Source organism: Tubulanus polymorphus, chromosome 1, assembly GCF_964204645.1.
Source record: "Tubulanus polymorphus chromosome 1, tnTubPoly1.2, whole genome shotgun sequence".
In the NCBI taxonomy this organism is placed as follows: Eukaryota; Metazoa; Nemertea; class Palaeonemertea; order Tubulaniformes; family Tubulanidae; genus Tubulanus; species Tubulanus polymorphus.
The window spans coordinates 12,289,468-12,301,596 of NC_134025.1; the positions used below are offsets into that span (position 1 = coordinate 12,289,468).

At 38.5% G+C, this 12,129-nt stretch overlaps 1 protein-coding gene across 1 annotated transcript in view; it reads right to left on the reverse strand.

Annotated features, from left to right (window-relative positions):
* Nucleotides 1–422: 422 nt before the first annotated feature.
* The window catches only part of LOC141910497 (single-minded homolog 2-like), a 44,576-nt gene continuing 32,869 nt past the window's right edge, over nt 423–12,129 (reverse strand). Inside the window, exons 3-10 of the mRNA XM_074801193.1 lie at nt 5,847–5,923; nt 5,615–5,704; nt 5,226–5,334; nt 3,875–3,960; nt 3,356–3,552; nt 2,918–3,024; nt 2,394–2,541; nt 423–2,298 (exon numbers count right to left, since the gene is read on the reverse strand). Coding sequence (XP_074657294.1) covers nt 840–2,298; nt 2,394–2,541; nt 2,918–3,024; nt 3,356–3,552; nt 3,875–3,960; nt 5,226–5,334; nt 5,615–5,704; nt 5,847–5,923 — 2,273 coding nt within the window. The 3' untranslated portion in view covers nt 423–839. The remainder of the gene's footprint in view (nt 2,299–2,393; nt 2,542–2,917; nt 3,025–3,355; nt 3,553–3,874; nt 3,961–5,225; nt 5,335–5,614; nt 5,705–5,846; nt 5,924–12,129) is intronic.

Sequence of the window (12,129 nt, forward strand, 5' to 3'; positions counted from 1 at the left end):
CAGATGAACTAACAAACCACTGGCCGAAATCACCTTAAAACCTTAACGTCATTGTCTGTTATTTTGTAAGACCAAAAGTGCTTGACCTAATCCATAATCTGGACACCAGAACTAAAACGTTTCCATGCCAAAATAAGTTCTAATACTCGAATAAGTTCTGGAGTTTATCTCAATAGATAAACTCCAGTCTAATCTCAATTAGCGAAAGTGTGGGAACTGACTCCAATCGACCCAATAATCAGGGTGAAGCTAGGAAACAAAATACAGAAGTTATAGAATAATATTAAACAATGACATTTATTTCTTATAAATTAACCATGAGAACACTTCAGATTTAATTCATCCTTTCGTGTACTCCTTTGCAAAAGACATTTAATTACGAATAAGTAAAGACATTAATATTTCCAAAGAAATACACCGATTATAATAAACTCTGTTTTTTATTGCATTATTGTAATGCTTGAAAAACGACGACACAATGACCAAAGCAGAGAATTTAAGACCATAAAACGACGAAGTTTGAATTTATTGTGTGATACATTAGGGTCATATTCGTAGTTTAAGAATAAAACGTGTATATTTGCAGAATAAATGATGACATTACTATATTATACACCCCTTTCAGCATTACACCCTAAAAGATCAAAGATGAAGCAGACGTCTTACAGTCGTTACTGCCATGGTGGCCGCTAGAACCAATGATACAAAAAATAATTTTCTCATCGCGTTAAAAGTTTTGGGCTCTTTTCTAAAACATAATTTTCTGACAAGTGTAAAAGATTGTTACTCCAACAGAGGTACATTAGAAAATGATAATCATACTCCCGCAACTATTCTTCTCAGTGCACATATCCGTTTGCTATGTGGTATTGCTGCGTGTCCACTATCACGCTGGTATATCCGGCTTGGGGCATCAACGGATACGACTTTTGACTATGCATACTGTTAGAATGGTAAGACGATGGGTCGACGTAGGACAGGCAGTCGTATGTGTTTTTCACACAACTCGTATACCCGTCGCGAATGTACGTGTCGGCTGTGCATGCCACCGCAGTTCGAGAATAATCGACTAAGTTACGATTGCTGCTATTGCTACAAGCGCCATTGTTGCTGCTGCTGCTACTGCTAGTGCGATTCTTTTCCTCTACTACCGATACAAGCGGTATCGTATTACGATTGCTGTCCATTTTACTGCCCATTTTTGTGAAAATGTTCGCTGTCTCGTGCACTGCCATTGTACTGTTCGACGGCGGGGATTTCAGCGCGCAGTTCGGCGTAAAAGCGGCTTCCGGTGACCGCGTATGGGCGTCCGCTTGTGAAATGCCATTCACAGCCTGGATGCAAGATGTCGAACTAGAGTTACCTTGGCGACAAGACATGATGACTGACGTTGTCGTCGGGCGAGTTTCCCGCGGTGATACTGACGATGGTTGCATACTATTGTTGCTCTTCTGCGCGCTCACATTTTCTATAGTATCTTTTGGTATCCGATGCGTTGCGTCAACCGCTGAGTTATCGTATTTGCTACTACTACACGTACTACTGGGCTGCCGTAGGTTTCGATTGGCGATGGCCACATCGGGTTTGTCCGGGAAATCCGCACCGCTGCGACTTTTTGGAAAACAGAACGATTTATCTGCCGAAGGTTCTAAACTAGTATTATTGCAACTATTACAACGCGAATTGACTTGCGCTTGTGAACAATCTGCGAAACGACTAGCCGAAGTCGACGACGTTGCCGAAACTTCTGGTATATGGTTACGGTTGTAAGCTTCCAGATAGGCTTGGCTGTAACGATTCGAGTCGGTATTTTGAACAGCCAAGAGTCCCGTATAAGGGGCACCGTCTCGTATATAATATCTTTCGTCGTAGGTATGTTGTTTATATGCGTTTCTCTCATCCATGTAGCGTCCGTGTGCTGCGGTCGGAGTATATGGATAAATACAAGAATTGTCCCCGTAAACGCCAATAGACGGATGGCTGTAAGCGGGGTGATAAAGAGCACCATATCTTTCGGTGATCCCTTCATGGTTGGGATACACTACCCCAGCGTGTAAGGGCATCGGTACTTCTGGGCTGTCATATCGGTTATCCTGCGTGCCGTATTCAGGGGGAGAAAACTCAGTCGGTGCCGCCGTGATGTGAGGGTACGGCGACCGACGACCCGTTTTTGTGATCCTGTTGCCGGATCGCACCTTACCGAGACGCGAACCGTCACGAATGTTTGTAAATGGAGATGATTCCTCCTTGGACATCGTTTGTTCCAGTTGGAGTTGAAGTTGAGAAGACTGTACATCACTAATAGAAAAATGAATGAAAAATCCATTAATTAAAAGTACAAAACGTGCTTATACAAAATGTTATCTGCCATACCAAATGATTTGAAAACTTACGTAAGCACATAGTTCACACTAACTATACAATGAGGGCGCGATGATCGACTGTTGTGAACAATTGTAGCGTAGCTTTGCATCCAGACCCATCCTCCGTCTTTGGCCAGAAATCTGTAATACTTGGTGGTAACCTGGCCTTTGATAAGTACTGCAAAAAAATATGAACTTCATTTATAGTGGTATCCCGCACATATCAGCTTTCAGTAATTTCTTTTTGTCATATATTCTATCTAATTAAAATATTCTAGTTATTTGAAACTTGATAAGTAATCGTCTTTCGGGGCTGTCAACTCCTAAAAAGTACCACCAGTAATAAGTTGAAGAATTCATTCAATTGAATACAACTTTAGTGAGCTATGAAATGTATTGTTCAAACAATGAGTAACCAGAAGTAAAGCTCTCAGTAACATCTTTCACATTTCAGTACACAAATCAAATCAGTATCCCGTAATACTAACATGCTGAAAATCAGGAAAATTGGCAGCTTTGATCGTGAAATAAGATTTAATGCGGATCCAACTTACGTGTGTGATGAGAATATCTCATATGAAGTATATCACAGGCGTGTATATAGTGGTAAAGGGTTTTCTCGATCAGGTCCTGAGGTTCATAACCGGTTAACTGCGCTACTCTGAAAAACAAATTAACCATTAGATTTAAGAAATCTGAATGGAATTCAAATCCTGGATATAATCGTTCTGTATATATGTGCTAATGAATAAAGACTTCGAGGATTTTCAATTGATAAACAGCATTTGAAAAATGAGTTTTGTAGATCTATGATGGCGGAAAAATCAGTTTAAAAATCCGATTAGTCCGGGCTTCCTTTGAAAAAGGAGCGTAGGGCAAACGTATTTTCAAAATGAATTTCTGTCACAAATAGAATCTATATGAGATAAAGGCATACCTAGATGATTTCATGATTTAAGAAAAAAAAATGCGAAGATATAAGATATCATTACCTTGCGTCCAGGAAAATGAGCTTTAAGTCCAGACTTGCTCTGAACATGAACATATTATTGTACATTTTAATTTCGGTGATAGCACTGGGAGGTAGAGAATGACCCACTGCGACTAGGCCCACGTTCTGATAGCAACCATCAAACGGCGTATCCATGGTATATTGCTTTATTTTCAAATATCCGCTGCAGTGAATAACCTGCAATCAGAAATGTACATTTTTTACAAGATATTAAGATATGATGAATGAATTTATTCTGATGATACCGTCACATTATGATACCAAGTCAATACCCTATTTAGTTGATTTGGTGGATATAATCAGAGGATGGGTCATTCCCAAGCTAATAAGTACTAAAATTTAAAAGCTTAAAAAGGCGTGACTTATCAGCTTATCATGCTTTCGTACTTTTCTATGACAAGGGATGGAAGACCATTTTTTCAAGATATGAGGGTTTGTTTGTTAACAGTATATTCTGTATCAACGTTGAAAAGCTAACGATCGAGTTGATTATACTTACTTTGTAGCCGCCAGATGTGAGGCCAGCATTTCGCTTGGCCAGAACGCATTTCATGCGTATAAAAAACGACCTTTCGATCTCGATATCTAAAATAAATAAGGCGGCCATCGATAAGTGAACAATGTATTTCAAGTGTGTAACGCGACCATGTGAGAAAAACGCAAGTGTTTTCGACAGGCGTACAAAACCAAACTTATATTTACTTAACCAAAATAACTGTAGCCATAACGCTGACTCGGCGATTAGTAATTAATTATGAAATTTAACATGCTCTCGGTAGAAAAATCAACATTTGCTTTATATTGTATGGCCCTAATTTAATACCGTGTCTACAAAAATATAAGTGTTCCAAAAGCCACTTGTCCATCGATCCGAACGGGCATATCACTTTAATAAAAGCTTAAACAAAAATTCAATATCCATTTTCTCAGCTGATTCGACATTAAATAAACATTGCGAGATTTTGATCAATATTGCGTATTTTCGCTTGCCTACATTTCCTGTTCATTAATGTCTGAAACTATAAACAGAACGCCAGTCGGGGCTTTGAAGTTTGCTTCTGGTTTAATCGAGAGGCACAGAATTCGATATTCGCGCAAACAAGGAATCAACCGGAGTGCCAGTCGAGAGAACCGGTTAGCCGGCTCGCACCAGGTGCTCGAGTGCAATTTCATCATCTCGCTCTCGTTCGCTTTCATTTTTTTCGACGAGGCAAACACGATCAATGAGTAAGAGAATAGTGGAGGGGTTCTTGTTTCGAAAGTTTTTCGTAAAAGAGCAACTAAATACAAAAATTCTTAATAAAGAATAAAAAAATTTCGTAATTGAAACTATTGTCCAGCCGCGTTGGCAGGTTAGATGGCTTTCTCTGTTATAGTTTTTTTCTATACTGATCATTCATCTATACAATGTCTGTGATGAAGTCCACGTGGGTGTAGGGTCGCCACCCTTGGGAAATTCCAGAAATCCAAGACAGCCGCCGGCAGCCATTTTAAAATTTATCAAAAATCAACCTTGTTACTGATTGACCTACAGGTCAATGTGATACATCTTTTCCAACTAATATGATGTCGAGGAATCCATTTCTGATGTTTATTCTGTGGTTTGCCTTTTGGCTGCTGGACTATACACATTTCTCTTTATGTACCCCTATCTCCCTCTTGCTCGTGAAGCTCGTATCCACGGAAATAAAAATAAATTTCTAAAACTATCAGGCATCAGATCTAGATTGGCACTCCCAAAAATAATCGCATTATTTTGTATAATATCAAATGACAGTTGAAAGTATTGAAAATGAATTTGAAACGCGCGTATTGGAATTGATGATGTTGACCGAAAAAAGATAGCATACCTTGCCGCAAGTGAGGATGGTAGGGTTGGTGAACTGTTAACAGCGCAGTCATTTCATCGTGGTCAGCCGGGTGAATGTATTCATAAATGCTATTTCCCGTTAGCTCAACCTTTAAAGAACAAAATTTTCAAATCACGAAATATTGAAATCAGAAATATACAGCAGAAGTAAAATGATGGTAGGAAAACATAGATTTTATATCGAATTGGCTTGCATTTACAACTTTGAAATCCATTTCAATTCGTTCTTTTATTTTCATTCAGATTCCGTTAAACGAATTCCATTTTTTCATGTGTATTCAGAAATAGGGGTGGCTACGGGAACATCAGATTACAGCATTCGGAGCCATCGTTTCGATTCGAAGTTTAGAAATTCGGATAAAGTCTTACCTGTGACAGACCCAAATGTACCGATGCAGTTTCCGATATGTACATAATTTTTCCATCAGGAGCCACAACAAAAATAAACCCATCGAGAGTCTAGAAAAGGAGGAGACACAATAACTCCTACATTTTTCGTTCATACTTTTCTATTCATTTCATCTTATCATTTTTACTTCATAAGTTTTTCATCTGTATCTCGATTCAATTACATGTATTGTAAATCTCAGTTGATATTTACCTGTAATAAATGAGATCCTAGCTCCTTATCTAGTGCCGATTTCGGTGGCGCTCTGTAACCCCAGGCATCCCCAAGACCTGAAATGCATGAGAATATTCTATCATAAGAATTTAAAAATCACAATTTTCTTGAGAAAATCCATCGATTTATAATCATGGACTCTAACATGATATAACCAATCACATAATTATTTCCATAGAAGTTGTCCTAAAATACCCGATGTTTGATTTTGAGTTACCCTGGCCCTCGCAACGTCGGTTGCAAGAAGTGATAGGCCAATCGATGACGTAAGGTATCTCCTAATAAAGAAAGCAAGAGTTTCAATGAAATAATGCCATCTTAAGTAGCATATCCGTGACGATGTTTATACCAATAACAAGATTGAAATGTTGACAAAACTTTAATGTGAATAGCCCGGTCGATGCGATCCTACCCAGTGAGCAAATATTCAAATAATGTCGAACCTAAGTGCTAAAAATTCTAAATTGAACCGCGTTTAAAACTGTTGACCTCTGTGACGTTAAGAACAATGGAGTTCGTGATCTATGAATATTTAGGGGCAAACCGCTGGTCATTATAAAACGCTTGATCATGAACCGTCGTCATCGGGCCGCAATCTGTTTGAAAATTTCGTTGATCGGAGCATGGACGTATAAACTAGATATACGTCAATGATCGAAGAAAAGTTATCGATTTTGTAATTAAATGATGTGACGTGTGAATCAAAATAAATTCAATGCCAACAGTGAAATAAATTTTTCATACGCAAGCATTAGCCCCCACGCTAACTAAATCGGTAAGGTGTGACAGGGCCTTAAGACCGACTAGCTTTGAAACAAGTCCCGAAAAGACTGGAAAATCCAGTTCTTTTTGTCGGGATCGATTTTTTTGGGATATATATTTCACTTAATCTTTTGAACATATTCCTCAAATGGAACTGCACAGTTACACTGGTGGCATCAACATAATTTCAGGTGTGTATTCAAAAGGTTTAGGGAATTATCGCTAATAATCGAGCCCAGACAAAAATATTGACTTTTAACATCATTCCAATATGAAAATCGTGAATATGATCAAGTGAAATGAAGAACGTATTTCAGAAAGACATATGAATACATCACTTTCGGACTTGGATATAGCTCAAACAGAACATCCTGCGCTGAAGGGGCTGTTTTCTTAATATTCGCTGTGATGGCACCTTTTTTATTTAGTTAGCTTTGATGAATGAATTAATGTTATGGTAGATTCCTACCGAGTTTTAGTTCAATTGGTGCCGAGAAAAAACACATCGCATCTCAGATATGCGTATACGATAGACCTTATTCGATGAAAATACGGCATCTTGAGAGGGATAGAGTACACACGTCTGAGAGCCGATCTAGTCAATATCCGTTGACATAGCTGATGACGAAACGGGAATCTAGTGGCCATTCAGAGGTCCAAAGAACTTCGGTACACTTTGCACGGTCACTAATAAAGTACATAATCCACGTTATTAAAGCAACGCGATCCTTCCAATATTCATAAGTCCTATTTCTTAGTAAATTGATTAGCTTAGCTGCCGATTTGATTGAGAATATTTGTCTTCGTGTGAAGTGAGCATTTTTCCCACATTCAGGTGTCTAGTGTGAATCTGCGTCATTATGTTTCATTCATCAGTAAATCCCTACTTCATTCATTACTTATTCTAGGTAATAACTACCGATTCTGGTGCAGTAACCCATTTACGAAATTTAAGTCTTGAGACATTACATACATTGTTTGTTTTGGGGCATGCTATTGTTAAATTTCATAAATATATAGTGTATTTGTAAGTGATGAAATTCCCAGTTATCTAACATCGTTTTGCCATTCGCAAAAGATTTTTACTTCATGCGACGCGTTGTATGCCCTGGTTGTGAATAAATGTAAAATTGATTCGTTTTGAATAAAAAAATGCTTTCGCCTGAGGATACATTTCTCATCGCTCTCTATTGTCAAACCGAAAGAAATATAGATCGAAATGAAATCAGTCCCACACACTTGTGCCAGGGTCATTTTGTAATTAATTTTCTACGGAGTCATATGCTAGGTGTGAAGCGAAGAGATAACGGAACGGATTTCGAAACGAGTTGTATCCACTTTGTATACAACAAAGTAAATTTCGAGTCTAGGCGTCAGTTTTTCGACTTTTTATCGTCCAAATCTGAAGAATACCCGACAGAAGTTGGATAAAATAAAACAATCCATGAGGTTTTGTCATTACGGCTTAGGCGGGATTTCAAAACTGGATTCTCTAAACTACAGTTGCCGATAATGCAGCGCCGGCTTTCTCTTCCGTAACCGGATTTAAGACTTTTTCCTTTCACCAAACAACCGGAAGTGGTATTGTTTAAAAAGCGTGAAACAAGCGTTTCGGTGACACCTCAGTTTTATCGTGAGCCGGCATAAGATCAGCGCGGACGTGTGGTTCTAATGATATTGTCAAATTAAGCAAATAAATTGTCAAATCGGGATTATAATGTATGAGAAACGGACATAATGGAAATTTAATCTCGAATTTCTCGACCACACATCCGCTTTCACTTCATCGGAAGATGACCCCATAAGTCGCCCGTCTGCCATTTTGAACAACTCAGCACTTCTGCAGCGCGATAGACTTATAAAAGTAGTTATCCCATATTGCGTCACGTGCTTGAGATAATAACGTTACAAAAGTCCATTGAATTAATCACCATTTTCCATAGAGTAGATCCTTTCTTTTAGAGAATTCATCAATTGAATATTTGCTTTCCTGTTTCACTCAGATACGCATCGAAACAGTTTCTAAACAAACATACAAGAATGGTAACTTTTTCGTCATCATCGTCATCATTTGCATATATAAATAATGTTCCGGATGCTTTTTTACAATTTTCTAATAATCTGCCAAGTTTTCCGGGCCGTGCAGGTGTACGATACTATGGCTTCTTTTCGCGCATCTTTGCTTAGAAATAATGTCGACATCATACCGACGCTCGAGAAAAGGGTCTTTGATAACTTGAAGGGCCACACAAGCTCGTTTATTATTTCTCAACAAGAACTAGGGGATTAAGGTTAAGGACACAAAACGATGGACAATTCAGAAGAACGGTGTATCCGCAATTTTATTTGCACAGTCAGAGCATCAATTCATCTCGGATATATTCACATCTGGGATTTGCTACAACTGCCGAGAAATAGCCCATCTGATGGGACATATTAATTGAAATATAAAAACAACAAAAGAACAGTGCACATACGTCAGTCTGACATTTGGCATAACGAAGCTTATGCAATGTTTTCAATACTCCGTATTAATTAATTAAAGGGAGCGCAGGTTTCTTCATGGGCGATTCTCGAAGACAATTTCAATAAGATGGTCTTTGGGATTATAAGAAGTACTACGAATGACGAATGCTAAATTCTTGAACATGTGCAACGAAGCGTTTCTACATTTTGTGGAATGGTGTTTGTCTCCGCACGAATTTAGCCAAAATGTCTACATTAAGAACTTAAAGTGACAAAAGATTTTTGATTATGATTGATAGCAACTGATTATAAGCTATCTGTTCATTAGGCAACGCCTTAATCTTGACAGAAAGTCTTACAGCATTCGGATAAGAATTGATGGTCTTTTACTCTTTTCTGCAATTAGACTTTAATGAAATGAATGTCTCCCACTCGGCCCTATTTCCCTTGTGCGTGCCCGTACAAACTATTTCCTAGATTCGCCAACCCGCCATTAACCCAGCAGCCTCGCTTTCATTTGTTCAGGCAGACGATATGTCATGTTGCTCGAGGAAACCATTTACTTAATCTACTCAAATTAAAAGTTCGCACGATCCACGGTTCCTAATCTGCTTAAGTCATGAATTAAGTACCGATCACAAGTTAAGTGTAATTAATGAAACTTCCCTATGTTTTTACGGGGAACGATCGTATTCACAGCCATAAAGCTACCGACAGTTTTTTCTTGTGTTGTTTTCTTTGCTCGGGGATACGAAGACAACTTCTCAGGAATATTAGCCCAATTATCTTCGGCTTCAGCCACCGGACATTACTTAGCTTTTAGCGACTGTTCGCCCTTTGTTCGCCGGAGGTAAAGTCCTTAAAAAAATTCTCGATGAAATACCGGACGTTGCTGTAAATAGCGTTACAGGGGGTTCTTATACGCTTCTCAAGGGATTTTCAAAGCATAGTACATTAAACGAGCCTAAACCGAAGTTACTGAATCGCAATCTTGCAAGTATACAGTTTTCGACAAAATAGCTTGAATTGAGTGAGCCACTAGTAGAGCGTAGGAAATTCGGTTGCCTTGTTCCCTACAACTGAAACATTAGAAATGCTCGATAAATTAATCTATTCAGTAAACCACAGATTCACTCATAATACAAATCATACGGCCAGTCAATGTTTGGACATATCGAAACTAATGGCCCGATGAAAACGAAAAAAAGTGTCAAGGGCTATTAAACGCGCAGCTTTTTGTTTTAGGTTTCATTTTCCGTTTGAATGTAGCCGACCCTTTCTAAAAGTACCTAATGATCCTCACTGCGTCATAACTTGATTGATTTCATGCACGACAATTAGTGTTGACCACACGTGAGACTCGATGATAAATTAAAAGCCATCCGTTTCTGAATGGTCATCGACTGTCTTAGATGGACATGATATACCACGAAATATGCGCCAGTCGCCTTACGATACCAGTTCAATTAAGAGAGAATAAAGGGAATATCAAATATATTTCGAATGAATTGATTTTCTTTTTCAATTCATTCCCACTCTATCGTAATTATCTAGAAATTTCATATTTTCAAAACCCGGTATGATGTTGTAAATACATTGTATTCAAGTTTCGAATGCTGAATCTAATCCATGTAACTTTCAGAAATAACTATAATAAAGAAACCCATGCCGAGTTTTCAATTTCCTCGAAAATGAATAGGAAGCAATCGAATATTGCAGAGGTGGACAGGTCTGGGAACGTAAAGCGTCTGAATTCAAAGTCACAACAAATCATTAATTACTAAGCTGACGGAATGCAACCGGAATATCGAGAACCGTGAGAGACAACGATCTATGATGTTCATTTACAGTTTGCGATCGAGTAATTAATAACCATTTTTAACATCTGCCGACGAAGGATTAAATAAGAAATAATTCTTCAGCGCAGCATCCGCGTTAGAGGATTCAACGATAATCATCACTGATGATGTTTGACGTTCCGGGAATTTTAGCAAGCAAAATGGCGAGCGCGTCGCCGCGATGTGAAAACAGGAGAAATCATTGTCACGCGCAAATTAATTACACGTGAATTTAAATCAATTGGAAATTAATTTTTCGACTGACTCAGTTCGCCGCGATGATCGCGGAGACGCGCAATTAAAAGTCAACAAATTTTCGACCGGTTATAATGAAATTTAAGATAAATGGCCAATTTAAAGACGACTGGCATTTTGGTTCGTCAGGCACCGTCTCCTAAATGCATGTTAAATGAAGGCAATTCTATCCAGCTCAACAACTATTAGAACTGAGCATCGATTCGATAGTTAGTTCATTGTGTAAAATGACGTCCCGTTATATCATGATGTGCGTCCAAGGCCGAAGTAATAAAGCTAATGGGGAATAATTCTAATCTAATGACAAGAGTAAAGGTATTCATTATACAGTATAACGGCGTCTGTAGCTAGTATTTACGTATCTATCTCCGGCGTTGGCCATCGGCTACGGCTTAAAACCTGTGGATCCATTTAAAAAAACAAACATTTTCCATCAACAAAGGAGGACCGATGAGACTGAGAAAGCTGCCGATTGCGTAAGAATCGACTGATCGAAAAACTCATCTGATATGTTGAAGATCCCTTCCATCTCAATTCCATCCGTCACGGCGCCCTACTGGTCCTTTTGAGCGTAGAAAAGACAGTGCAGGAAGAACATGAAACTAAGGATTCCCTTTCCGAAATGCTTCTTGATATTTAGGGAACGGACTTGGTCCAACCGTCGTCTCTCCAGATTTTGTTTCAAATTGCTTCTAGTCCTGCCGTTTTAATCCTATCATTCTGATACTTGGTATAATTTGCGAAGTAAACCGTGTTTGTTTATTCTATGTTAATCGGAAAAAGGAAGTCTTTTCTGAAAAGTTCGCTAAGACAGAGTCAGGTTACACGCAATAAAATCCGAAAGGATAATAAAAGAAAATTAATAATGTCCCCAGGGCGCCTTCGTAAATTCTGAAAAGCGCAATATTCAATAATAAATACGATGATTCAACACGAATTCA